Consider the following 26968-nt stretch of genomic DNA (forward strand, 5'->3'; position numbering starts at 1 on the left):
ACCACCTTGAGTTCTAGTTTTCAACAGAAAATTGCTAGACAAGGTCTGAACCTTTTATATGGAACATACACATTTACTGTAAATCTTTTGTAAATACACACAACTCAAGCATCCGCAATGGTTCTAAAGGCAATAGCCTTTAAGACAAAATGGTTCCTCACATTGTAATTTAAAACCTTTTACAATCTGGATCTAACTACCTACTGCTCTAGACTATTTTTTAATCATTACCTTTAACATATTCTAGGATTCAGTTGAAGTATGCAGCATTCAGGATTCTATTTCCAGCCTCTGTCTGGGTTATCACCTCCTAATATGTCTGGGATATCCTCCTTCTTCATCCTGCCTCTTAGAATTCTAAGAATCATTCACAGTTTATTTCATGCTGACCTTCTATTAAAAGCCTGTCTTTATTCCTTTTAGCTAGTATTTACTTCTTTTAAATCAATCTAGCAACACATTTTATTATTCTAAGGGCTAAGAATTAGGGATATAAAGAAAAAGTATTAGTAATATCTAGTACTTGTAAAACACTTTAAAATTTGCAAAGAGCTTGACTTATGTCATCTCACTTGATCCCCATAGCAATCTTGTGATGTAGGGATTATTATTATACCCATTTTGCAGATGGAGGAAATAGCCTGAGAGATTCCTTGATTTGCTCAGAGTGACACAGCTAATAATTATTTGAAGCAGAATTTAAATTTTGGTGTATATGTGTGTGCATTTAAGTGTTTCCCTGTTAGAATGTAAGTGCTCTGAATGCAGGGATTGTGTTTTTTTTCCTATCATAATGCTTGCTTTCTCAATACTTCCCCTTCCAGTAAGGCATATGAACATTAAATTTATTTTCCTAGCTCCATCTCCTGCCACACCCTGAGCTGATGTTTTCCTGGCCTCTCTATCCTCTCCAGCCTAAAAAATCCTAAGGCACCTTTATTCATCCTTGTGTGACAGCCAGTAACTCTTTCTCCCAGGAAAGATAAACAGGAAAGATTTTTCTGAAGAATGGTAGTTCATCTTCTCTTCCAGTATTTTCAGAAATGTGTCATAATTTTGTACTAAGCTTGAATAACTTCACTACCAGCTCAAAAAATAACATAAAATAGCTGTAACTTAAAATCTTATTTAAACAGGGAATAAGGATAAACATTATTTCTATAATAACTTTGACTCTCACCCTGCCTAGGCACTTTGGAATTGTCCTATAAGATTTTTGTTGGCAGCGCTTAGCTAACTGCACTTTTCCCTATAATGCATCAACTAAGTATAATTCAAATTTTATTAAGGGTAATAATAAGCCAGTTAACGATTCAGTCTTTCTTTTTCTTTTCTAAAGGTCCTCTGTATCTCAATATTACTGATGAAGATTGGGTAATCAGGAGAAAAAAAATAATACATGTCACAAGTGACAATGAAAATCTAAAGCTCTAGATCATAAAGCAAAACTCAGTTGGTTGGGTGCCAGGGTATTGTTGAAAGACTAGCATCTTATAGACCTTGTATTTTTTAAAACTCTCCTTCATAATGGAACAATTAAAAGTGATGTTAGTTTAGGAAGATTTGTTTGTTGGCATGCTGTCACTTTAAGGATTTTGGGTGTTTTTTTTGGGCTGGGGAGTGTTCAATTTTTTTTCCCTTTTGCTGTCTATATAATGAGTTCTTTGTTTAAACCCGAGAAATTTGATGATATTGCTTCTTAGTTTGTCCTTAGGGTAAGATTTTAGCCATAAAACTTGGTGTCAGTTTTCTGCTTAAAGTTATTTTCCCCTTGGGTAGGGCTTTACCTGCCAAACCTGTCATGTTATCAGCTTCTCCAACCACCACCCACCTATATATCCATTGATCTAGGTGGCTACCACTTTTTTTTTTCTTGTTTAAATTTTTTACTTCCCTTAAAACAAAGTCCAAAAGAAGCTTTTAGTTAAGATAAGGTTTTGTACTACCAATTTCTTGATACTGACAGAATTTTGTTTTTCTAATATGCCAGAATCTACATGTTGTCATTTGCAGTAATTGTGGTGGTAGCATTTCATTAATTTATGTAATCAATACATATTGTAAGATCCAAATTTTGTTGGGATCTACTAATCAAAACCTGAGTTTTTCACATTTGTACTGCATCTAAAAAACTGAACAGGTATTTATTTATATGAAGGGAAAGGTGGATTCAGAGGGCTTTGCTGGTGACCTTTTAAAGTTAGTGTTTTTAAATTCCTGTCTTTTATTTTTTTGATAGAAATCCTTAAATGTGAGATTATAATTTTTAAGTGTTTTTCAGGATTGATATGTGGCTTGGATTATTTAATTTGTATTAAATGAAATGTCACTAAGTTTTGAAAGCATTTGTTAAGTGTCTACTATGGACACTAGGAATTGGGGATACAAAGACAGAATTAAACAATTTGGGGGTCCTCAGGGAACTTCTAACTATTGGGAAAATATGATATGCATACATTTCCTTTGCTTCTAGAAATCTTATTTTGGCAAACTGCTTAATAGTACATCCTAAGAACAGAACCCAAACTCAGAATCTCTTCAAGCTGTGATCTTAGAAGTTATACAAAAAAAAGTATCATCCCTAATTAGATTAAATGCATTAGCAATAAATATACCACAAAAGATTCCATATTAAGGGACAAACATTGAGTAATACCTCCTTTCCTTATTTCCATTCCATTTTGGGAAAAGAAACGGAAAAAAATTAAAAAGAAAAACAAATTCATAGGTTGTTGATAATGAAAGCATGAAGATCACTAGAAACGATCTCTTTTTTGGATACTAAAAGGGCCTTTGATGTCTGCGCCAATGATGTGTTGTTTCTAGCAAACAGCTGTGCACTAGGAGACCCAGAGAGTAAAATGAATCCTTTGGGGACATTACTGCTTCAGTAAATAGAGTAGGAAGAAGGGTGAGTAAACAGATCTGCTGAGAGAACATTAGGATTGGAGGGGAAAAGAACAATGATGGTCCATCATGGGTTATATCTACACTTCTAGGAACCAGATGAGGGCAAGGCTGATCCTTTTATTTCAGCAGTAACTAAATATTCAAAAACTATATCAAATACCAATGGCCAAATAGATTGGGTGAATAGATTCAGAATCTATTCTGTGTGTGTATTTATGAAATCTGACAACCTATCATCAATGCAAAAAAATATTTTTTTATAGTTCTAGTTTTCTTGACAAAAATAAACCAAAAAAATTTTAAATCACACCGTGAAAGGCTTGTTAGAGCATTATATTAACTTTCCTCCACCCTGTATCCTCTCTGCTGCTCTTTTCCCCCCTCATCTTACCCCCCCAAAAGAAGGAAATTTTGGAAAGAAGGGAAAAATAAATAATGCTTCATTACTCAGGAGCTGTCCACTCCTGGAAGTGAAGTTTTTTCCCCTACATTTTCTTAATAAAATGAAATTAAATAATGTAAACCTAACTAATGAATTTAAAACACAAAAAAGACTATCATAGATAAATTACTTTTTAAAAGATATGACTACTAATGTCTAATTTAGAAATTCTTTTTTTAAAAGCCAAGATATCAGAATATTAATGTTGTGATAATGCCTTTGGTTGTTCATTAAAAGTTGTAAATTCTGATGTTTATATTTAGCTTATTTAAATCAATTTGAAAAGATTTTATATTATTTTGAAGAAAATATTTTTAAAAATAGCTTATTTGGTAAGGATCAGCATCTATAATCAGGTAACTCCAAAGAAGAAATTTTGATTTAAAAAAAATTTCTAAACAAGAACAAGTAGGATTTGTACAGGATAAACAAACCAGCATTAAAGTTTGCAAGATAGTATCATATATTTTAAAATCATACCACTGTTTGTTTTTGCCGTTAATCTTTATCCCCAGCTCCATTTTTAAAAAAGATCTATGTTGATAGCCAGAAAGTTATATTCTAACTAATCATTATAGTTTTTTCCTATTTTTCCTATTACATACTTTCCCCATATTCTCCACATAAAAGGAGGATTCCCTTTTGCTTTGTTTTTGACCTCATTTTCTTTTCATGTGACTTTGTAATGTACCAAATTTAGATTCCGTAAGATGAATGGTGTATTTTTACCCCTAAATTTTGTTATTACCTTATGCTCAAGAAATAAGATTGTAAGGAATATCAGCACCTGAAAAGATCACAACTCACAAAGCTAACAATCATCTTACTCTTTGGCTCAAAAGGACATATTATTTTGTAATGGCTAACAGGCTCCACACTCATGATCCCTTTAACTGGATGGTTCCTTAGGCTCCATTCTAATCTGAAATTTGTTCAGTGTAGTCCTTCAAGCCCAGTGACCTCATATCATCTATGAAACAAGAGAACCAAAAGTCAAGCAGGCCATTAGTGACACTGTAGGAAAAAATCAAGGGATATCTGCTTTCAAGGTTTTCTTCTCTACAATTTCTACAGAATTCTTTGTTTCTTGGCCCTGAGGCTTCCAAACATTCCAAAAGGTTAATGGGAGGGCTGTTAGACATTGGAAAATATCAAAGGTGGTTGTGGAACTCAAGGGCCTTTCCAGGCCTGAGATTCTATGATAACATCTTGGCAAGTCCTAACCATGGAACATTTTCCACGGACTCAGAGAGGAAATGTCCTTTGCTTCAGATGACAAGACCTAACTTGAAAGACAAAGCTTAAAACACTCTCACACATTAGACAAAGTTTCATTTTAAAGTGATTTTCTACAAAAAATAAAACAAGACACTTTTCTTTTCCAGTTTACCAAGACCATCATCAGTCTTGCTCCATTATAGCACTCCATTGTTTAATAAAATTTACTGAGCCTGAAACTATTATAGATTTAATATCAAAGAAGTAAAAAGAAGTTATCAGTTTCTAACATGACTCTATTAAGCTGTATATTAAAATATTATCTTCTTCCTCATTAGTAAAAACAGGGCAAAATTCATGCAATGTAGGCCGTTTTTAGGGACCCTTTTGTTGGTCCTTCATTACTTGCAATTCCAGATAAACTCTATAGTTTTAGAGCATTGGTATAGTTAAAAGGATAAAGGGGAAGAAGATTTAGACAATCTAGATCCACTGTTTTGACTACTGACCTTGCTTGAGCAAAGCAATTCATCTTTTTGAATCTCTCTACCATTATCTCTAGTTCCCTATCCTAATAACCCTATGCAGAAGTTACATGAATTAATGAGAAAAGTTAGTAGATCTGTAATAGAAATACAAGGATTTACCAATAACAGACATTTTACAGAAATCTACACAGGCAACACTGTGAAACTGATGAATTCTTTAAAGAAAACCACCAAAGAGCAGGTTCTACCACTTGATGGCTTTAAAAAAAATTTCCAAACAAGAACAAGTAGGATTTGTACAGGATAAACAAACCAGCATTAAAGGTTGCAAGATAGTATCATATATTTTAAATATGAAAGAGTAATGAAAAACAAAGAAATAGGTAATATCTTTGAGGAGACAGTGGATTTATGACTATAGAGTCTATAGCTGAGATTTTCCCACTGATTAGATTTTAAGAAAGTAATATCTGACAGCCACACAGAAAAAGGAAAACTGGGAATATTGTTTGTAGGATACAAGAAACTGAAGTTTCAATAAATCTAAAAGTCTATTATGTATTTTTTGGGGAAATATGAATAATGGTTACTTCAGCAGGGATTGGGCTGAATATTGAAATTGTACACTGAAACAGCACTAAGCCAGAGCTGAGCTCCTAAGAGGATCTATTTGGCCCTCCTAATTAATGAAGTACATGGTCTACCTTAGTAAACAGGGAAGACTCAAACTGTAACTCTAGACTAGGAAATAAGGAAAAGAAGATGCTAGCTAATGGTTTGCTCTGGCAACTATTATTGGGATTGTGTTTCATTGTAGTTCCATTACTTACACTGGCCCTGAAGAAACCATTCTGTTCTGCGGTCCTCTTTTAAAATTTTTAAGGCACAAGAAGGATGTCTTTTCTTTCTCACACTAAAAAAGAATTCTCTTATTAGCTAAGGACTATCTTGGATGCAGAGGGCAGAAGCCATAATTCAGCTTGGCAAGGGGAAAAACTTGTGCTTTTTTTTTCACCTCAAAATGTACTTTTTCTCTGCAAAACCAATATTAAAATAGTATCACAATCACTTAGCTTGCCTTTAACACTATCTTCACCCTCTTCCCAAACAGTGTAGTCCTGAATACCCAGTGGACCCAAAGCAGGTGAAAAAAGGGTAATGTACCCATGGGTGATATAGAGTAGTGGATTGGGAGTGGGAAGAATCTGGTGCTTAATCCTCAATCATTTAGTGGTTGAGTAACCTTGAGAAAGTCTTTCTGGGCTTCAGTTTTCTATATGTAAGATGAGGCTGTTGGATTAACTGTCAGTTTTTATTCTAAATCCTACCTTGTATGATCAAGCCTAATAGCTATTCTCTTCAGCATAAAATATGAGTAAATCAAAGATGATATGGCAAGATCCAAGTACCTGAACCCAGGTCTTCTGACTTCAAATCTAATGTGCTTTCACTCATATATATAAATATATGCACATATCTATACAAATATACATATATATATATATGACTTTTTGGATGCAAATAATTATCAGGTTACTGCAGCTTACCTAGCAGGGAAAATTATTTTTATGAACAAAATTTAGTTAAAATATGAATTTTTGAACAAAAATTGCTAAAATCACAAGAAAATTAAAGATATTAAAGTACTTTTTCTTTATGCAAGTTAAATGAAATAAAAGATTCCCCAAATATTACAACTAGCTATTCTGTTTAACTATAAGAATAGGATTATAGATATTTTTTGAGTACAACACAATCCTGTACATAAAAATGCCTAGATATATGTAACTTCCTTTCCTATTCACAAACCCCAAAAGTTCTAGGATAATGGTGTGGTCAAGCAAGAAGTCTGACCCCATGTCTTGTCTACGCCATATCCCTTCTTCTTCCTTTAAGGAAGTTCATTATCACCTTTTTACTCACATTGTTATATTTTTGATTTCTTCCAATTCAATGAATTTTACGCTCTAGTCATCTCTTTCTCTTACATGTTAATTCATTCTTCTCTTCCTTTACATTCCCACTACTACCCTATAGTTAAGTGTTTCAATATCTTTCATTTAAAGTATTGCAAACGGGGTTCAAATCTGGCACATAATCTTGGGTGTCTCCCCACCCCAGGTCTCAGTCCCTCTTATACACAACTACCATATTTACCTTCCCAAAAAACAGCTCTTATATCTATCTCCCTTCATCCAAAGTAACCTCTACTTTATCTCCACTGGTCTTAGTGGACAGAATTCTGGACTTGGAGTCAAGGAGCCCTGAGTTCTAATCCTACTTCAGATACTTTGATTGAGGAAAAGTGAAGCTTTTAAGAATAACATTTCAAAGCTTCATTTTCAAAACTGGTAAAATGGAGATAATACTACTTGCAGTACTTATTTCATATTATTACTGTGGGAGAGGCATTTTGTAAATTTAAAGCCATTTTTATGCATGATGCATGTTATTACTCTTCCCTCTCCTTATGTCTCTTCCCATCTCCACCTTTACAAATGTTATTCCTCCTCCAAAGCCCTTCTCAAATGCTACGTACTTTGTGAAATCTTTGCTCAATTCTCTAAACTCCCTGTACTCACATGTGTTTTTTCTTTAAATTTTTTGGGTTTTTTATGACATTTCGTTATATAATACAAGGGAAAATAAAATAACCTTTATACTTAACTCTCTGACAAGTGTTTCTTGCATGCAAGAACTGGGTCTTACTCATCTCCACAGGACCTAGAAAAGTATTCTATATAGGATAGTGCAGTAAATTTGGTAAACATTTCAATTACCTCAATAAATTTCCTCTCTCTCTAATAGTAAGCCAAAAATTGATGCTTATGGATGAATGCTATAAGGCAAGAGCTGCTCACTTAGAGGCAATGGGGCTTAATGGGCAGAATTCTGGACTTCCAAGTCAGGAGCTCTGAGTTTCAGCTGCATCAGGAAAAAATAAGTGTCTCAGTTCAAATTTGATAAAATTAGACTGTAAGCTTTCAGTCTTCAAAATTCCCCCAAGTCCACATTATAATCTCTTACCTCCATTTGTCTCAACATCTTTTTAGAATGAAACTGGTTCTTTCGCAAGGACCAGTTATCTAGACAATTAAAAAAATTAACGGTACTGCAACTATTAAATATAACTGCCTCTTTTGGGAAATGAAAGCATTATGATGACAGATTTCAAAGGTTCTTCTAGTTCGAGAGTATAGATTATTTCATTCTCTGACCTTTTATCCCCAGAATCTGGCACATAGCAGGAGTTTAATAAATGTCTACTAATTGATTGCATAATATTTTGTGAATATATGGTGTTTTAGGTTAAATTAGCCTCTCTGAGCCATTATGGAACCCAACCACCATGATGTTATGAGAAAAATGTTTTCTTAGAAAGTTGATGAACATAAAATCTGAAGCATGACATTCTATATGACATCATAGATAAGAAACTTTGTGATAATAGTCTGTTACTTGTTATTAAAGGGCTTATTACAGAATAAACACTGACTTTGTAGAAAACTTTTTAAAATCTTTATTACCCTCTTATACCCAGCCCCTGGCCTTGTACAAAGTAGGTACCTGATTAGTGAAAGTGTAACACATTTAATATACAATAGTATATATACTTTCAAAACCAAATTTGGTTTCCTGGCTGGCTTGCTCCTGTGGTAACAAACATTTGGGTTATGTTCTCTGTTGATCAATCAATATGTACTCAGGGAACACATACCAACTGTAATTTTATCCTAAGCAGAATATAATAAAGTTGCAGATTAAATATTTTTTGAAAGTCTTATAGGAAATGTAAACCATATGTCTGAGATTGACATTAGTTGTTAGAATTCTTACAAGGTGCTAAGTCGGTGAAATTAATAGAGACAATGGTTGTTTAACAGTTCTCTAGATGCACTTAGTACTTACTAAAGTTCCACAAGATTCACACCTTTAAGAGAGCATATATAAGGAGGACTCCACTAAACGACAAGCCCACTAAGAGACAAGCCTACTCTTGGAGACAGAGACAAGATTCATTCCATTTTCCACCCCGTGCTGGCTGGAGATTTGGAGGGAGCTAGAGGCTAAAGCTGGCAGAGGCAAAGGACTAGTGGCAGCAACTAAGGAGAGAGATAGGCCTCTAAGAAAGCTAACTTGGCCCAAAGAAGGAGACAAGACTTAAAAGGAAACAATAAAGGATTTGGACTTTAACTCCTGGCTGAATTTGAGGTGATTATTACTCTGAACTGAAAGGAAGGCTGCCTCCAGAAGCCCCACCAAGAAACCTCTCCCAGAGAACTTTATATTTTAGAGAAGAACATTACAATTAGTAACTGGATAGTCCAAAAGAAAGATTGGGTAGAGTTGAGTATGATGTGACTCTAAAAAGCAAAACTTCTAAGAAAAGGCTAAAACAATAATTATACTATATGTATGAATTGTGATAGTAAAAAACAATAACAAGATGGGAGGGAATAGGATAAGGTGGGGTATAGAAAGAAGGGGTGTTAAATCAATAGGAATGGGATAAGGACAGTAGATTAATAGAAATGGGATAAAAGAAGGAAAGAGAGTAAAGGGAGAAGATAAGGAATTAGAAGTTGGGGAGATTAAGCAATAACAAGGCAAATTAACAGAAGAGGAGTTGTCAGGGATAGGAAATAAGAGATACACATAAACATAATAATAATCAGGAGTAGAATTTATTAGAAAAAAGAGTAGAGATAGTAATCATTGATCTCAAAGTCAAACTTAAAGATTCAAACAAGAGAAAAATCTACATTATGTCAGCCATATTAATATTGATTTTAATGTACATGCATGTGTATATGTGTGTGAAGATATATATGTAGATATATATATTTGTGTAGGTATATATATTATATATACAAAAATATATATTATAAATATACACACATAAATATATTTGTGCTTAAATGCAGCCTGCTTGGTGGGAGGGGAGGAGAGGAAAGGGGGAAAAAAGAATGAAGTAAAAAATATGCCACAGAGAATAAAAGAAAACAAAATATTTTGTACCCTAAAAATGTACCAAATAAACCATATATAGAAAACTGATATATATTAATATATTTTTTAAAAGAAACACATTGAAGAAGCAGAAGAAAATAGAGGAAAACAAAGAAGATGATGATGAAAAGGAAGATAAAGAAGAGGAAGAACAGAAAGAGGAAAAGGAGGAAGAAAAAGAAGAGGAAAAAGAAAAGGGAGAAGAGGGAGAAGGAAGTGGAGGAGGGGAAGAGGAAGAGAAGAGAAGAAGAAGAGAAGAGAGGAAGGGGAAGAAAGAGGAATAAAAGGAAGAGGAAGAGGAAGAAGAAGAGGAGGAAGAAGAGGAAGAAGAAGAAGAAAGAAGTTGTTTAGAGGCTAAACACTGATTGGTTAAGTGGTTTGATCACTCTCTTATACCTAGCATGTACCCAAAATATGCCTTAAAATTCAGATCTTCCTGACTATAAAGTCAAGTCTCTAAAAACTGTCATTCTGTCAACCTTATTAAAGTAGTTGGAAAACAAAATAGTGGATAGAAATCAACAGCTTTACAAATTAGTACTTATGTTCTAGCATTCCAGTTCATCCAATTTCTTTTTTTTTTTTTATGAACATGAGAAATTTTAGCACTCATTCTTCAGTTTTTACCATTTTGCTTTATTCCTCCTATTACTGAAGTCCTGAATTGCTCTTTGACAATAAATTATACCGAAAATATATTTAAGCTTTTGGATCATCAGAGTACCACCTTTCATATTGTTGCCATGTTATGTATACTACTATGGTAATTGTCAGCATGAGTAGATGTACTGTCATCCATTCTGTATCTAAAGTCAAGGAAGCAGGGAGCAGAATAGGATGGCACCTCAGGTGAGAAATCACAACCTAAACTGGAAGCAAAACACTGCCAGTTGCAATTTCACTATGCATGGCACTACTTAAAATCATAGCAACTGGTGGGGGTTGGGGGTGAGGAGGAAAAGTCAATAATGGTTAAAACCACAAGTAGATGTGTTTTCCCAAAAGTGAAAAAGGGACAAAAACAATATTTCTACTCAACCCAAGCCCAAATGTTCTTGGCATCTGGTATTTGACATGCTTCTGCCTGTACCTAACCCAGCTGGGTCTAGTTTTAGGAAACATTGTTTATCCTAAACACCAAACTACTACAGACCATGAAAAGTCAACTATTCGAGCATACAAACAAATAAGCATATGCACTGAAGCTACTTGTCCCAATGAAAAGTAAAAACAAAAAGCAAACTGCCCCTCACTTGGAGGGGGCAAGTGACTTGATGGATCGGGTCATTAGACATGCTATTCAGATAGAATCTGAGTATTCCACTTATTAGGGAGGATATATAATCCAGCAGAAGATCTAATTGGGCAAATTAGTTAGTAATTGTTTTCTGTGAAGAATCCACAAATGGTAATTAATGTAATGGGTGTTTAATCAATCTAGACTTATACCTGGATACACAATAAAAGCAATGGGAAAAGCCTAAATTCAACACTTTTCCAGCTGTAGGGGAGAGTGGATTCAGATATGGAAGCTTTGCCAACTCTCTGTTCCTGTAAATAACATGCCTTTCCTATGTAAACCAGAACTTTTCCTTTTCCTGGCTTAAGTACATATAAGGAGTCTCCTGTGTTGATAGGCCAATGGAGATGTCTGACAAGGATGGATACAAAAGATCCCCTGGATGATATCATTATTATTTATGGTTATTAATAAATAATATTCTCTTACCTTTATATAATATGAAACACTGTATGAAATGTCTTACACCTTTTATTCTATGTAAAGTAGCATTATTTATATTTAAATTAAAATATTGAATATGATTTTTAGTAGTGCTTCATATCATTTACTTGATTTAATCCACAAAATAATCCCATGAACTAGATGGGCTAAACATTGACACTGATTCAGCAGATCAGAAAACTATAAGTCAAGGTAGTTTGTTTCAAGTCACAAGACAAATAGATAGCAAAGTCAGGGCTGGGCTCCCCTGTTTTCCCAAATCTTAGTGCTATATCCACTGAAGTTCTCTGGCAGGAATTTACTTCTCGAATTCAGTACCCACTTGAGGATGAGGAGAGAAGGAGATTAAAGCTTCAATGTTAGATAACACTTTACTGGAGTCATTTTGTTCCTGCAATTCTGAATCCTTGAGAATCTCTTTAAAAAAAATAAACAACTATCTCTTCCCTTGTTTTTTCTCTTTCTTCTTCTTTTCTTCTAACTCATGTAAGATGAGGAAGCTGGATCAAAGTTAGCCAGGAATCAGATTTAGGATGTTAGGAGGTAGACAGAAAAACCATTCTAGGTTCTTTCCCCCCTCAACACCACCATCTCTGCCTCTCCCTATTAAACACACGCATGCACACACACACACACACACACACACACAGTTATACTAAAGGCAGATAGTTCATTCAGAGTTCTTTCTATGCCTAAGGATACGTAATAACAGATATTTTCTGTGAATATAATACAATTCTTTCCTTCTCTTCACACAAATCTATGGAAAATATGTGGTCTGTGGATATTTGCCCATAAAAATGAATTACAGTTTTCAAACAGCTTAAAGGAATAATGTATTATAGAAAAGGTCATTGATCTCTGCATAATCATGCATTAAATTTTTAAAAAACGAAACTACAGAAGGATTTCACTCCTTCATGGTTTAGAGCAGTCTAATTTGCAGTGCTGAATAATACCATAAAGATATTAAGGAGGGAAGCAGATCTCATCCAGAGAAGCTATCTGTTCCACTAGTTGAACTTATATTTGTTCAAACACATTTACATTGTTTGTTCTCAATTAACTTATTAGTGCAATGGTCTAATTAGCATGATTGAGGTCCGAATTAGAATTAAAATTGCCATAATCATAATATATCTCAAGTATGATAAAAGGAAGAAATACTTTTAATGTAAGAAATGAATCACACCCAGCTTCTTATAGTTCCCTGAAAAGAACAAAAACAAAAGAATAGGTGATATTTGGCAGATGGGAAAAGAATGGGCATTATCTTTCTTAAGTACTACATAATTCTCACAGACACTTATCCAAAAATGAGTTACATACATGGAATGTTTCTGTGTCTGACAAATTGGCAAAGCTTTGTTTACAGTGGGGACCCTTAAAGAAAATAGTTTCAACCAAAAAGAAAACAGGTTATGGGGAAATAAAAGAAAAAGTTTAATTAAAGGATAAAAAAGTATACTCTGCAGACTCAGTTACCAATCTCAAGTTTCATTGCTAAGATCCCGGTATGTATGAGAAGGTCTAGGGAAAAGTTCTAAACAAGTTTTATGGGGTGACCATCTGCAATGCTAGAATGAACCTTTCATCCCTATTTGGGTGTAATACAGCTAATAGCTGCATAACTCTGTGTAGGAGGAAGAATGAGGTACACTTCATTCCAATCTGGGTAACTTGACAGGTATCCTCCCAGGTGATGCAACCTATCCGAATAAAGGAGCTGAATAAACACTTGTTCCATATTTCTTTGGAATGCTAAAGAATTTAAGAGTGTTACATCAAGGGCTTTGAACTTCAGATGAAGGTACTCCATGAACAGAAGAGCCTAATATTCTAAAGGAACAAAATAATAACTTTGTGATACAGTTGGGAAGGGAATATTATTCATCACTGAAGATCAAAATGTCTTTCTACTTATTGGGATATTAACATTGACTGGATATGAAAAGAGACAGAAAGTCCATCTTCCTTTTTAACCTCGTTTTTTTTAGTTCTTTGTTGGTATTTCTCTTTCCCTTTCTTTTTCTCTCACTCTCTCTCTCGCTTTCTCCCCTCCAATGTCACATACTGCACAGCCTTAAGGTCTGTAAGTTTCCCAACTAAATATCATTACAGATATAGTTTTTTTTAATCTGTAACTTTAATTTTACCCTAACACTATTCCCCTCTTTTACCTTGCATTTTTTTTTTGTTGTTACTGGGTTGCTTTGCTTTGAAAGCAAGATTAAAGAACATCCTAATGTTTTGTTTTACTCACATGTAGGTTTCCAATTGTATAATGACTTCACTTGGGCCAAACACTAGCTCAAGGGGAAAAACAATCACTAGGGGTGAACAATGTTTCTCTCTAGGTCTCTTATAGAACCCAATGCTCATGTCTGAGTTACTGATATGATAGATAACATGAGTTAATAATCAACAACAGAGGAAGAATAGTTGATTTTTATTGCTCTTAGTTCATGGCTCATTTCCCTTAATTTGTCCATTCTATCCACCAATTCTTCCCCATAGTTTCCCCGAGTTCCTGGTTTGCAGAGATTCATTTTCACTATTATTCCAATTCTAAAACCTGAGTCTCATCACTCCATGAGGAAGAGCTACGTTTCTTTCCCTTAAATCTTTTGATTCATGACACAGGAGGGTGGCAGAGATGCCAGGGAGAGGTCTAAACAAGGGCCACTGATGGTGTCTGATAGAGCTATTAGAAATCACAAGGAACCATAGAGGGTATTGTGATTAAAGCAGGTGGGAATGGTAGTGGCCAAAGAACTTGGAGTTCTGTGAGTTAAGGTTTCAGGATCAGCTGGTAGAAGCAATTCTTTTTTCCTCTGTCAGCTTCCCAAATTAACACTGCAGAGCTGGATGGGAGCTCTGAGACCAGCTGCTCCATCCCTTTCAATTTGTAAATGAGGAAATAGGCTTAGTAAGTCAAAGGATTTTGTTCAGGACCATATCACTAAGGAATAGAATGTAAGCTTCTTGAGGACAGGGAACATTTTAAGTATCTCCAACTGCCAGCTCCAAACATGTCTCATACGTGATAATTTTTTTTTTTATTTAATAGCCTTTTATTTACAGGATATATACATGGGTAACTTTACAGCATTAACAATTGCCAAACCTCTTGTTCCAATTTTTCACCTCTTACCCCCCCACCCCCCGTGATATTTTAATCACCCCGTGATAATTTAAAATTTATATGTCAAAATTAACTGAGTACAGAAAACATTCAAGCTCTTTCACCAACTGGTATCATAACAGATGTCCTCACTAGACATTTGTCTCTATGGTCCTTTAGCAAAGAAATGCATGATTAGTTGTTTAACACATGTTTTGATGATGGTGCTGGTGGTGGTAAAATTAATGGTTAAGGCATCCATTGATTCTAGGGGCAACAACTTTTTCTGTGACTTTCATAAAAAAGGATAAGCTGTGTCAATGTTTAAATCTGCAGGGCTGTCAAATGTCTTGCCTTACACATGCTAACAAAATACTATAGAAATTCACTAAGCAACCTTGACCTACTGCTAACTAGCTTAAATACAAAATGTGCAAGCTCAGCTCATTAGAAGCAAAGCCAGACAGCTAGTCATTAGCTAACTTGTGTCCTTCCTATAACAAGATACAGAGATATTGCCAGTTTTATGATTGCAAAAAGCTATTTAATTCACAAGACCTACTTCTGTTCATATATATATATATATATATCCTTTTGGGTCTGAAAATATAATTATAACCTTTTTTGGGGGGCAAGTCAGTAATTTACAAAAGTGTTTGATGTACTGTTACCAAATATTGGAAATATAGTTAAATTCTAGTTTCTAACTTTTAGGGCAGCTAGAAGGTACAATGGATAGAATGCCAGGCCTGGAGTAAATAAGACTCCTCTTTCTAAGTTCAAATATGGTCTCAGATACTTACTAGTTGTGTGAGCCTGGGCAATTCATTTAACCCTGTTTACCTCAGGTTCCTCATTTGTAAAATGAGATGGAGAAGAAAATGACAAACCACTTCAATATCTTTGCCAAGAAAACCCCCAAAGGAGATATGAAGAGTCAGATGTGATTGAAAAATGATTAAACAATAATAAATGACTTTTAATTCTTACAGATGACTGACAAATCCAAAATTACTGCACTTATAATTTCAAGTCCATCTGCTAGATTTTGTTTTGGTATAAGATTGACTAACGTGATTTCAAATTCATGGGATATATTTTCTCACCTTGCTTATTTATATGTTTCCATCAGTGATAGGAACTTGGAGGAAAATGAAAACCTTTAATCTGCTTTCAAAATATCCAGATTTTAAAAGTGAAAAAACTAATCCATCATTTAGTTATTTCCTTTCCATAGCCCTAAACTTTCAGCAGCACTTGTCTTTGCTACCCAAATACAATAGCATTTTTATGAGATATTAAAACAATACATAATCAAATAGTTTACCATATACTTTACTGCTCAATCGTTCATGTATTTCTCCTCAACGAGATTATTAAAGACTTTTGTGAGCACACACAGTGCCTTATACACCAACCAAAGTTAAGAACTCAAAAAGCCAGAATGTACCCTAAAACCCCCAATATGTCAAAAAATCTATAGCTTGAGTTACAGAGGAGCCAAACAAGGATTATCAACTATTTAGATATAGTTCTAATAATTTTGGTTATCTCAGTCCTTAGGCATAGTAGATTATAAGAAGGAAGTTAAAAAAGAAGAAAGTAACAAGAAATGATACAGCTCTTATATCAAGAAAGGAAACAACTATAAAAAATAATCTTCAACATAACACAGGCCATCTCATGCAGAGAAAAACATACCTCAATAGTGCTGGGCCTGAGAGCACAGCATCTTCACACTGATGAATGTAAGTCATCAGGAACATTTAAATTACGTTCTGTAGCTTTAGATATAAATATATAATTTTCAGGTTGTAGGAAAAATATACAGTATAACTTAGGAAGAAGCAACATGGCATAGTGGAGAGAGTGATGGACTTGGAGTCAAGAACGTCAATTACAATCCTACCTCATAAAGACACTTCTTAGAAGTGTTACTCTGGAAAACTACATTTAACTTCTCTATGCCTCAGTTTCCTCAGCTGGAATTATATTCTGAGTGATATCTAAGGCCTCTAATGTCCCTTTCAGTTTAGATTCTATAATCCTTTGAAAATTCCTATTAAAATTATTAAGACAAATTGATTGTGGTATTTTTAAAAAAGTATTTTCAACTACCTAAAAAAAATCAAAAACATCCTCTCCTTTTTCCCAGGAGATTAGAGATGCTAAAAGTTTTTGATAACAGCAGTTGCTTTTGGAAGTTGCTTTGCTTTGTTTTAAGGGACAACTATAAGAATGAGACAGTATATCAATAAATGACTTTAGCATAAAAAGAAAGAGTAAATAAAACAAATTAAAAATTTTTCATAGAGATGAACAATAAAGGATATCTTCCTAGAATGTTTTTGTCCCCATCACACTTACCACAATGTCAGGCACAAAACAAGTATTAAATTAATACTTGATGATTTTTTTTTTCACTTTTACTTCAGATGCTTCATGAAGCCAGAGCCTGGATTACTCCCCAGTATGTTATAATATGTATTAGTATAATATATATTATAGTATGTTAATAAGGCACATTAACTCTTTCAGGCCAAGTATGTGCTTTTAAACACTCTAAAGAAGTAGATTTTTCAGGCCAAAATGAATGGGCTGCCTTTTTCCTGATGAGAGAAGTAGCCAAATAATTTTCAAATACCACAAAACTAGACATATCTCCCTGTCTGAGCACAGTGCCATAAATGATATCACACTGTCCTGAAAAAAATTTGTTTCACCAATAATTAAAATTATTGGCAGAACTATTAGACACTGGTAAGACTATATTTCAATATTAATTAAAATTTTCAAAATATTTTCTTGAAAAAATATGCTTAGAAAAAAAGTAGTATTTTGAGGAAATAAGGCTAAAGTTAATCTTCAAATAACTTTCTATTTCCAAAGCAAATGATACTTAAAAATATATCTATTCCTTCAGCTATCTATATATCCATCAGTCTATCTACAGAAAAATAGAAAGACCCAATATCAAGCTTAGTTTTTATCTGATCAACACTGTTGCAAATGTACTTGTTAAAATATGGGCCTCAAGAAAAAGTATGATCTCATTTCTTTCCACCAGTTTTCATGAATGAGGAAATAAACCAGGGAGCTTATTATTATTATTATTATTATTATTATTATTATTATTATTGCCTGTGAATGGAATACCTGCTATTCTTTATTCTTTATTTAGGAAGTTCAGGCATTGGGAAAGGAAGGGCCAACCTACTCATTATTCTGGGTCTGTGATACCATAGCCCTTGGAATCCCTCTATTGTAGAATCCAGAGAAGTCAAACAGGTATATCTGCAGACAAACATACACACAAACACACACACACAAAGCAGTTTTGAAAAATATGTGGTAGAAAAATGGCAACTGAACTGGTCTTTTTGAGTTGTTAGGCTGGAGAACAGTAAAAGTATTCACTGGTGAAAAGTGGTCTTTGAACACAAGGAGAAAACACAAGCCTGACCAGTGTTTGGTGTTGAGAATAACAGGACAGTATTATTCAGGTAAAGAACAGAAGAGCCCACTATTTCTCTTCTATTCCCCAGTCCTATTCTAAATATAATTATAACTGGTTATCAAGGAAGTCCTGACATTGCATTCCTCTCCAACCCACCAAGTCTGGGGGATAGCCAAAGATTTTTTTTAGTAATAGAAGTTCTTACAGAGTAGAAGGAGTGAATTTAAAAGGGCAAAAAAGTCACTGATCTGTAGAATTGCCAACTCATGTATCACGAGGTGTGGTATATCCTACTCGATATTCCCTCCATGACTAAAGAAGGGAACTGTAGGTACCTAGGACAGGAGAGGACATCTTAATTGAATTTTATTTAAGTGCTTGACATACCCCAAATCAAATCAACCAGCACACACTGAGATTCGACTATAGGTGCTAGAACTCTGCTAAGGGTTGGGGGCAGCTCACAACTTTCCTGAGAGACCCTCATCCAGTTGATTATGGTTAGTCCCATATTACCACGGAGTTTTGCTTGATTGCATCAATCTCCTACTTCAAATGAACCTTTCCACTCTCCTCCCTTTTTAATTCTGTTTTCTATGAAGGAGTATAATAAGTCCCTCTTACATAAGCTAAACATTTTTTTCAAATCCTTTTAAGACATTTTGTTAATGGCCACTTTTTAGTCATCTTCCCTTCTGGTGACATGCGTTCCTTAGAATCTATTTTACAAAATTAAAAGGTCATTCAATCCAACCCTGTCATTTCAGAAAGAAGAAAATTGACAACCAGGGAGAAGGAATGAAGTATCCAAAGCCACCCAAGTAGTAAATGTCAAAGGCAAGATTTGAACCTACAGCTTTATACTTCAGAAGAAGTATTTCTTTAGCTACACTACATTGTGCCTTAACTTTTTCTCCAAGATCCTTCTTAAATTGTGAAAAACCAATGACACTTTAATAAGATAATAATAATATAATGTTATATATAATACAAATATATATCACTTCACTATTAAAGATTATTACAGAAAAGACAATATTATAGTCTTTATTGATTATATACATCTATATGTGTCAGAATACAACTACATAAGCCACCCACATACTAGTAAGCATAATTTTCAAAATGTCAAATTAGCCCCGCCCAAATTCAAGGAATCATTTAGAATTACTCAAAGCAAATTACATTCTCAAAGATAGCTGATAACACAATTGACATATTTTTCCTTGATTTAAGTTACCAGGGTGAATTAATACCCAAGTAGAAAATATCTTCATTTTTCTCTCATAAACTACCCTTTGAACTTCTCTAGAGACAATGTGGCGAAGTGAAAGAGTTGGCCTTGGAGACAAGGGGCCATGGTTTCATGACCCATAATGAACACAAACTATTCTGAGACAACATACAAATTATATAATCTCAATTCTGAGCAAATCAATAAGCTTATCCACGGCAGAGGAAATGCAATGGCTAAAGGGAGTTTCCTGATCTAAGTGTACCCTTTATCAAGAAATCAAGAGGTCTACACCTTATTTCTTCCAAAGTCATCACAGAAAAGTAGAAATTTTCCTTGTTCTGCAGTTCTTTAAAATTATTCATTTGTCTATTTTGCTTGCTTTAAAATTGATAGGCATTTGCATTATGTTTTTTCTAATTTGATTTACATAATCACCTTGTGACCTGAGTAGTATAAGTCCTGCTATGATCTAAGTCCTGCTATGCTCTTTCCCTCTTCTTATAAAGAAATGACAACTTGGAGAGATTAAGTGACCTAACATAGGTCATCTGCCTAACTGCAATCTATATGCTCTTAATGTATAAATACATTTCTTCTTTAAAACTTTGCTTGGTTTTAAATGGTACTAAAACTTAGGGAAAGGACATCACATAAAGATATTTTCAGAAAATCATTTCACACGTGAACACTTTTCTGTATTTCAGCATCATATCAGAAATAATAATAATAATATCTAGCAGGTATGTGCCAAGTTTTGTGCTAAGTGTTTCATAAATAAATATTACTCATTTGATCCTCAAACAATCCTGGGAGATAGGTACTATTATCCAAATTTTTTATTTGAGGAAACTGAAGTAAACAAAAATTCAGTAACTTGGTCCAGTAAGTTTCTGTGCCAGAGAATAGACTTGAATTCTAGCGTTCCTGATTCCAGAACCAGCATTCTACCTACTGTGCCATCTAGTTATCTTCTTAGCTATTATTAGCTATGTTCAACTTATAATTCCACATGATGAAATTATTTCACTATAAGAGATATTCATTTTCTATCACTTCACATGTTTTGCTTTTATTCTTACCCTAATCAAAGTCTGTAGCTACCAAATGTTAAAATAAAACTAAAAAGATGCAATTAGGAGGATAATGTAGGGTAAAAATAGATGTCCTGTCATGGGCTCTTTTCCAACAAATATTTTGTCCTACAAAAGCCTTCCCAAGATTCTCCTGAACGTGCTGAATCCTTTGGATTCAAAATAGTGAAGTCTATTAGATTTGGAACTGGACCGGGAATCAAGAAGTCTCAGAGACAACTCTAGATTTAAAATGGATCTTGGCTAGGCCATAGTCAGTCAGTAAATGCTTATTAAGTGCCTACTAGGCCCAGTGCTGTGTACCAGGGATGTGATAAAGAAAGACAAAAGACAGTGTCTCTTTTTCAAGGAATTCACAGTTTAGCAAGAGAGACAACATGAAAAGAACTATGTACAAATATACATGTGTATGTGTATACACACATAAATACATTTAAATGTGTGTGTAGTATATGTATGTATATTTGTGTGTATGTACATATACATACACATATGTACACAGACGTGAGATAAATTGTAGCTAATCATAGCTTCATGATGCCTCACTCAATTTAGAAAATGAGGACAAAAACACTAATTCTGCTTCCTACATGATTTCTATAATTGCTATAAGAGTTGTTGAGCAACTAAGAGATAAACAAAATGTCACTAGGTTATTATGAGGCTCCTAATGGAAATATTTTTCTCATTGTCAGCTCACTTATAATATTTGGTCTTTCTCCTACACACACATTCTACTTTATGTAATTGTAATTTGTGCACAAACTTTATTCCCTTCACTAGATTTTAAGTTCCTTGAAGATCAGGGATTATTTGTTTTATTAATTGATTTATGACCTAGACTTAAGGAAGGTCCTTTTCCAAATCTGATATTCAATAATTGAACTGTTTAGCTAACAAGCACACTAGATAGAGCACTAGCATACAATCAGAATTATCTTGAGTTTTTTTACTGGTTAAAAGGAACTGGGTAAGTCCCTTAAATCTCAGTTTTTTCACCTGTAAAATGAGTTGGAGAAGGAAATGGCAAGTCATTCATGTTTTTGCCAAGAAAACCCCAAATGGCATCACAAAGTCAGACATGTCTGAAAACAATATATATAAATCTCATATACTAGTATATTTATTTTAAATATTTTTAATTCAGATGATCATCTTATTTCAAACATTTTGGGGAAAAGTCTAAAATTTTAATATTAGTAATATTTTTTAAAATTAATATTGTATTGTATGTACAATGTGAAGTATAGTAATACAAGAAAGGTTAAAGGAAGGTTCAATACCAGTCCCATGATATTTTTATTTTCTCCTTAATTATACTATAGTTATTTCCATAGTATTAATTTGAGGATATATACTCCCTTTATTATTAATGCTTACATAAGAGATTAAGAAATATATGCATATTTATTATTAGGTACTTCTTCTTGACCCAGATATACCATTAATAGACTTTCAATAATTATTTATAGTTCCTTTACAAAGTCACATGAATACAACTTACCCTGATCACAATGGTATTACATGTAAATTGATTTATATTTTTAAAGTCCAACTCATATATAATCTGCAGCAACCAAAAAAATTCTTAGTAATATTTTTTCAAAGCCTTAAGAAAATAAAAAAAATTTTTTAAGTAGCCTATGTATTCCCACTAAGTCATAGGCTTAAATAAGCCAATAAAATATTTTATTGTTGGTTATGATTTTGCATTTCCTGATCAGCATTAAAGCATTTGTGGTCACAATGCAGGGTCAAGAAGAATGTGGACTATTAGTCCACACTTTGAACATGAATTAATTTGAAATATGCATCATTACACTTATATGATTCTCCCCATGCCCACTCCTCTACATCGACCCATTTTTAGTTAATATTTATGTTTGTCAATCAGCTTAGAATTTGATGATAGAAGTAGCTGTGCATTTGCAGATGTCTGATAAAAATAGGCTGTTTGGAATAGCTCCAATTTTCCCTCTGAAAGCAAGGGGCAAATAGTGAAGATTATGATGGTCCTGATTTTAGTCTGTCTAAGGATGCTTTAAATAATTGTAAAATGTTCTCCTAGTTATCCATATGGCTACTCTGCAGTTGTCCCACTTCCCCTTGACAATGGAGTAGTAATGTACTTTCCTTCCCCTTCATTGCTCCTTCATCCCCCATTTTGCAAAAACAATTATCAACTGACACCAAAAGGCAAATCAAGGTTTTGTAAACCTAATGATTTTCCTTTCCTGCCTGCACTCCTATCTCTGCGATAATATCACCAGAACAAAGTAATTCTTTTCTTGAGCACACCAGAGTTTAAGTTGCAATCATCCCAAACCAACGTTTGATTATAGCAGCTGCCTGCTTTTCTGGAAGTTCTCTTTCTTATCCAAGTATAGGCCTGTCTTCGGATTGCTAGAATTTTAATAATGAATTTGTATTATCATTCTTACTCAGATAAGACACTTACACAATTGGCTTATATCTGGCCTATGCTGATCTTCCTTAGTCCTTTGGTCTTATAAAGATCACTTCTCACATGTTAGAACAGCCTTTTATTAGATTAAGGTAGTCATGAGGCAAAGACAGTTATCATGCTTCAACTAATTTTATTCTAATATACTGCCTTTTTTTCCCCCAATCACTTAGTGCTCCTAGGGAAATTATAAGGAATATGTATTTTTAAAAAAACTAAAAATTGTAGTTTGAGCTTTAGCATGTTTCAAAAACTCAGAAGAGAAGCTAAGAGAATAAAAATTCCAGGTGAATAAATAATCTACAGTTCTGCCAAGGTTACACACTCTAAATTTCGGGTCTAATAACTGACAAAAACATAAGAAATAGACAAAGGTGTCAATGAATTATCAAAGAAGCCAATAAATATTTTATGAGAATGAGCCAGAAGATGGGGGGAAGAGGTCTAGAAAGAAGAGAAAAACAATGATTTACCAAACAAAATAGCAGCTATTCCCTGTACCCCTCTATCACACACAAGTAAGGAGACCATAGAATAAATGCATAATTAGAATGAATTTTAAAAATAAATATCAAAATTTCCATACATAAACTTCAACTGCTAAGGCAGGTTGGGTCCAGGAGCATTTGATGTTTTAAACGTAAATAAATGCCCTCCAAAGAGGAAACTGAAGCAAATTTTTCCCTTGGGCCGCATCACTGAAAGTCTACAGCTTTATGCAGATGCAATGAATCAAAAGTATTGTGAAAACTGGGAAGCTAATCCAAGCAGCGTGCTATCGTTTGAAGGTTAACACTTGAGCCTTAGGTTTCACCATAAGTATTCTGAAAACGAGTACACTTTTTAATACAAAGTGCATCCATATGTTTTAGGTGTCCAGCTAAAACAAGTATTCTTTTAGGAAAGATATTTTAATAAACTGACCACTAAGAGTCCTATTTGCAGTAAAGCTGACATTTAAAAAAGAATTCTTTGAATGAAATAGCATTTCAAGAATCAAAAAGTCCCTCACTACTTCAACTCACAAAATTCTATCTAGCATTAGAATCAGCAGAATAAGTTGGTTCCCTATCAGGGGTTCCAACGGGCGCAGGTACCCATCCACTGGCTGCTGAGGAGGCTGCAGCAGTATATTTGCAATGACGCCACATGGAGAAAAGAGGAATGGGTGAGAAAAAAAAGCGAAATTATTTTAAGAGGAGCAGAAAAAACAAAAATAGGAATTCTGCATGCCACCCCTTCTACGAAGCAAAAAGTGACCAAAGGTAAGCTTAAACAATACCTATCTAGGCTATAAGTAATCCTTTCCTGCTTTAAAAATATCAGTTCCACTTGGGATATTAACTTGCAAAATCACAACAGAAAGCTCTCCCTATTACCCTTAGATAAATACAAATCCAGCAGTATTAGCCTTTGAAAACTAGTTTTTAATTAAGATACAGATCAGTGGGTTATATAACCATAAATTACATAATCTTCCTGTGCACTGAAAACCTTTCCCTTTATATATTAAGTGTTCGACATTAATCGGAGAATTGAAAAAGTCTAATGATGAATAATAATAATAATAATATTTTTTAAAGGACGGTGAATAAGATCATCCTTTTTAAGTGAGTAACAAAATCAATCCCATAACATCCAGGTTAAAAAGACACCAAACAGGGAGACACCTCTTTGCTCCAACAAATGAAAATCTGCACGGCAACTATCCGCTAAGTATGAGTTTGTGAAGATACCTGTGTTCTATTGAATCTTTTTCTTAGTTTTCTCTGTCTTTTCAGGCTCTCTACTTACTATACTCAGGTCTGGATAGCAGAATTAAGAAATAAACCCCAAGGGCAGAGATTGCTAAAAGAGGATCAAATGCAGAGCAGGTGTGCCACCTGGGACTGTCCAATTTCCGAGGAAGGGGAAAGGGGGGTGGGAGGTAGGGGTGGCGGTGTTCTACCTGAACCTGCGAGCTTGTATGGATCTCAAGGCAGGTCCAGAAGCAGCGCTGAGGTATATTACCCCGCTTCTATATAAGGGCTGCATTTATCCGAGGGGAGTGAGGGAGAAGGGGCCGCGCCGCTCGCCGCGAGTTTACCTGCTCCCCGAAGTCGATGGCTATATTGGTGATGCCCAGAGGTACCAGGAACCGGATAAGGGGCCAGTAGTGAGTGAGCGCTGGAAATTTCACCATAGTCCCAGCTGTGTGGTGACCCCACACACATCTGCCGCAGCAAAGAGACTCTGCAGGAAGGTGAGGGAAGAGGAGGAAATGAAAAACAGGGGAGCAAAAGAGATGTAATAATAGTGGCGGTGAATGAATAAAAGGGAGGGCGAGCAGAGAGAGAGGATGGGCGGAGAGGGTCTGAGCTCAGGAGATGAAGCAGCGCCGAGGGGCGGCTCGCCTCTGCTGCTCCCCGCTCTGGGCCGCCGGGTGTTGTTCTAGCAAGAAATCCAAAAGATCAAGTCCATCCCCGCTGCCCTCCCACACAACAATGATCTGCCGGGAAAAAAAAGAGGAGGGACAGCGGCGGCGGCGGCGGCGGCGGCGCCCCCCCCACCAGCAGCAGCAGCAGCAGCAGCAGCAATTTCTGCTGACAGCTTCTCCATTATAAGAGCTCTGGGGCCCGGAAATAAATAAATAACCGCGCGCGCGAGGCCCCGCCGCCGCCGCCGCCGCGCAGAGGAAATGTGGGGCGCAAACAAAAACAAGCCAGCCCCGGCCCGGGGGCCGGGGCCGGCCGGGGCCGCCTGCCTCTCCTCCCTCCGCTCCCTCCTCCTCCTCCTCCACCTCCTCTTCCTCCGCGGGCACACGCGGGGGCTCTCTCGGCTCGGGCGTCGCTGCAGCTGCTGGAAGCCGCGGGTCCCGCGCCGAGCACCTCCGGCCGCTGTCACCGCGCTGCCTGGGCCGCCGCCGCCGCCGCCGCCGCCGCCCCGGGAGGGCTGGGCCCGGGGGCCTCCAGCGCCTGGGGCCCGGAGCTTTCTCTTTTGCGAGCTGGGGACCCCCCCGCCGCCGCCACCATCATCACCACCTCCTCCACCGGCTCGGTGCGTGCGTCTGCCTGCTCGCTCGCTCGCTCGCTCCGGCTGGGAACACGTGGGCTTTGACACACCGTGTGTGCGCGCGCGTGTGTGTGTGTGTGTGTGTGCGTGTGTGTGTCGCTGCCGCCCCACAGCCCAGCGGAGAGCCGGCTGGGGAGGAGGGGGAGGGAGGAGGGGGAGAGAAAGCGAAGTCATCTCGCTGCTCCTCCTAATGCCCGAGCCGGGCCGCCGCAGCTCCCGGGCCGCTGTGCCAAAGGGCTGCTTGCCGGAGGGAGGGGAGGGGGCCCCGCTGCGCTCCCGGGCGCTTCCCCGACTAGGCTGCGGACAAGTTTCACTGGCCTTCCCTAGCGTGGGTGAGAGGGGCACGGAGACGGACCGAGGGGGGCGGGAAGGAAGAACCCGAGCCCCCGAGAGACGGATTTCAGACCTGCACTTGGCTGGGCCAGGGGGAAGAGACACTAGAGAACTAGATGTTAGATGCTAAAAGAAAAAAGGGGGGGGGGGGGGGGGGGTGGAAATGGGGAAAGATGTTTTTTAAATGAGTTATCCAGTATATTATGAGTCACTCCGTTTGACAAGTCAAACTTGGTGCCAAACAGGGCTAGGGCCAATAGGAAAGTTAACAAAAACAAGATAGCCTCTCTCTTTTTAGGGGGTCGCCTTATGTGACTTAGGTGTACACGCACAAAACGGTAAATGAAATTATTTTACACTGCTGACGGAGATGTGAATAGGTCCAAATCTTCTAGGAAT

General features: G+C 36.0%; 1 protein-coding gene across 2 annotated transcripts in view; it reads right to left on the reverse strand.

Annotated features, from left to right (window-relative positions):
- ANKH (ANKH inorganic pyrophosphate transport regulator) overlaps positions 1–26262 on the reverse strand; it is a 148379-nt gene extending 122117 nt beyond the window's left edge. The window contains exons 1-2 of one of the 2 annotated variants that reach the window (XM_031946137.1): positions 26206–26262; positions 25272–25417 (exon numbers count right to left, since the gene is read on the reverse strand). In XM_031946137.1, the coding sequence (XP_031801997.1) occupies positions 25272–25367 (96 nt within the window). In that variant the 5' untranslated portion in view covers positions 25368–25417; positions 26206–26262. Of the gene's footprint in view, positions 1–25271; positions 25418–25964; positions 26044–26205 lie in introns of those variants that run through there. The other variant, XM_031946138.1, reaches the window with a different exon arrangement.
- Between the last annotated feature and the right edge of the window lie 706 nt (positions 26263–26968).

The sequence above is a fragment of the Sarcophilus harrisii genome, chromosome 1, assembly GCF_902635505.1.
Source record: "Sarcophilus harrisii chromosome 1, mSarHar1.11, whole genome shotgun sequence".
NCBI classification, from domain to species: domain Eukaryota; kingdom Metazoa; phylum Chordata; class Mammalia; order Dasyuromorphia; family Dasyuridae; genus Sarcophilus; species Sarcophilus harrisii.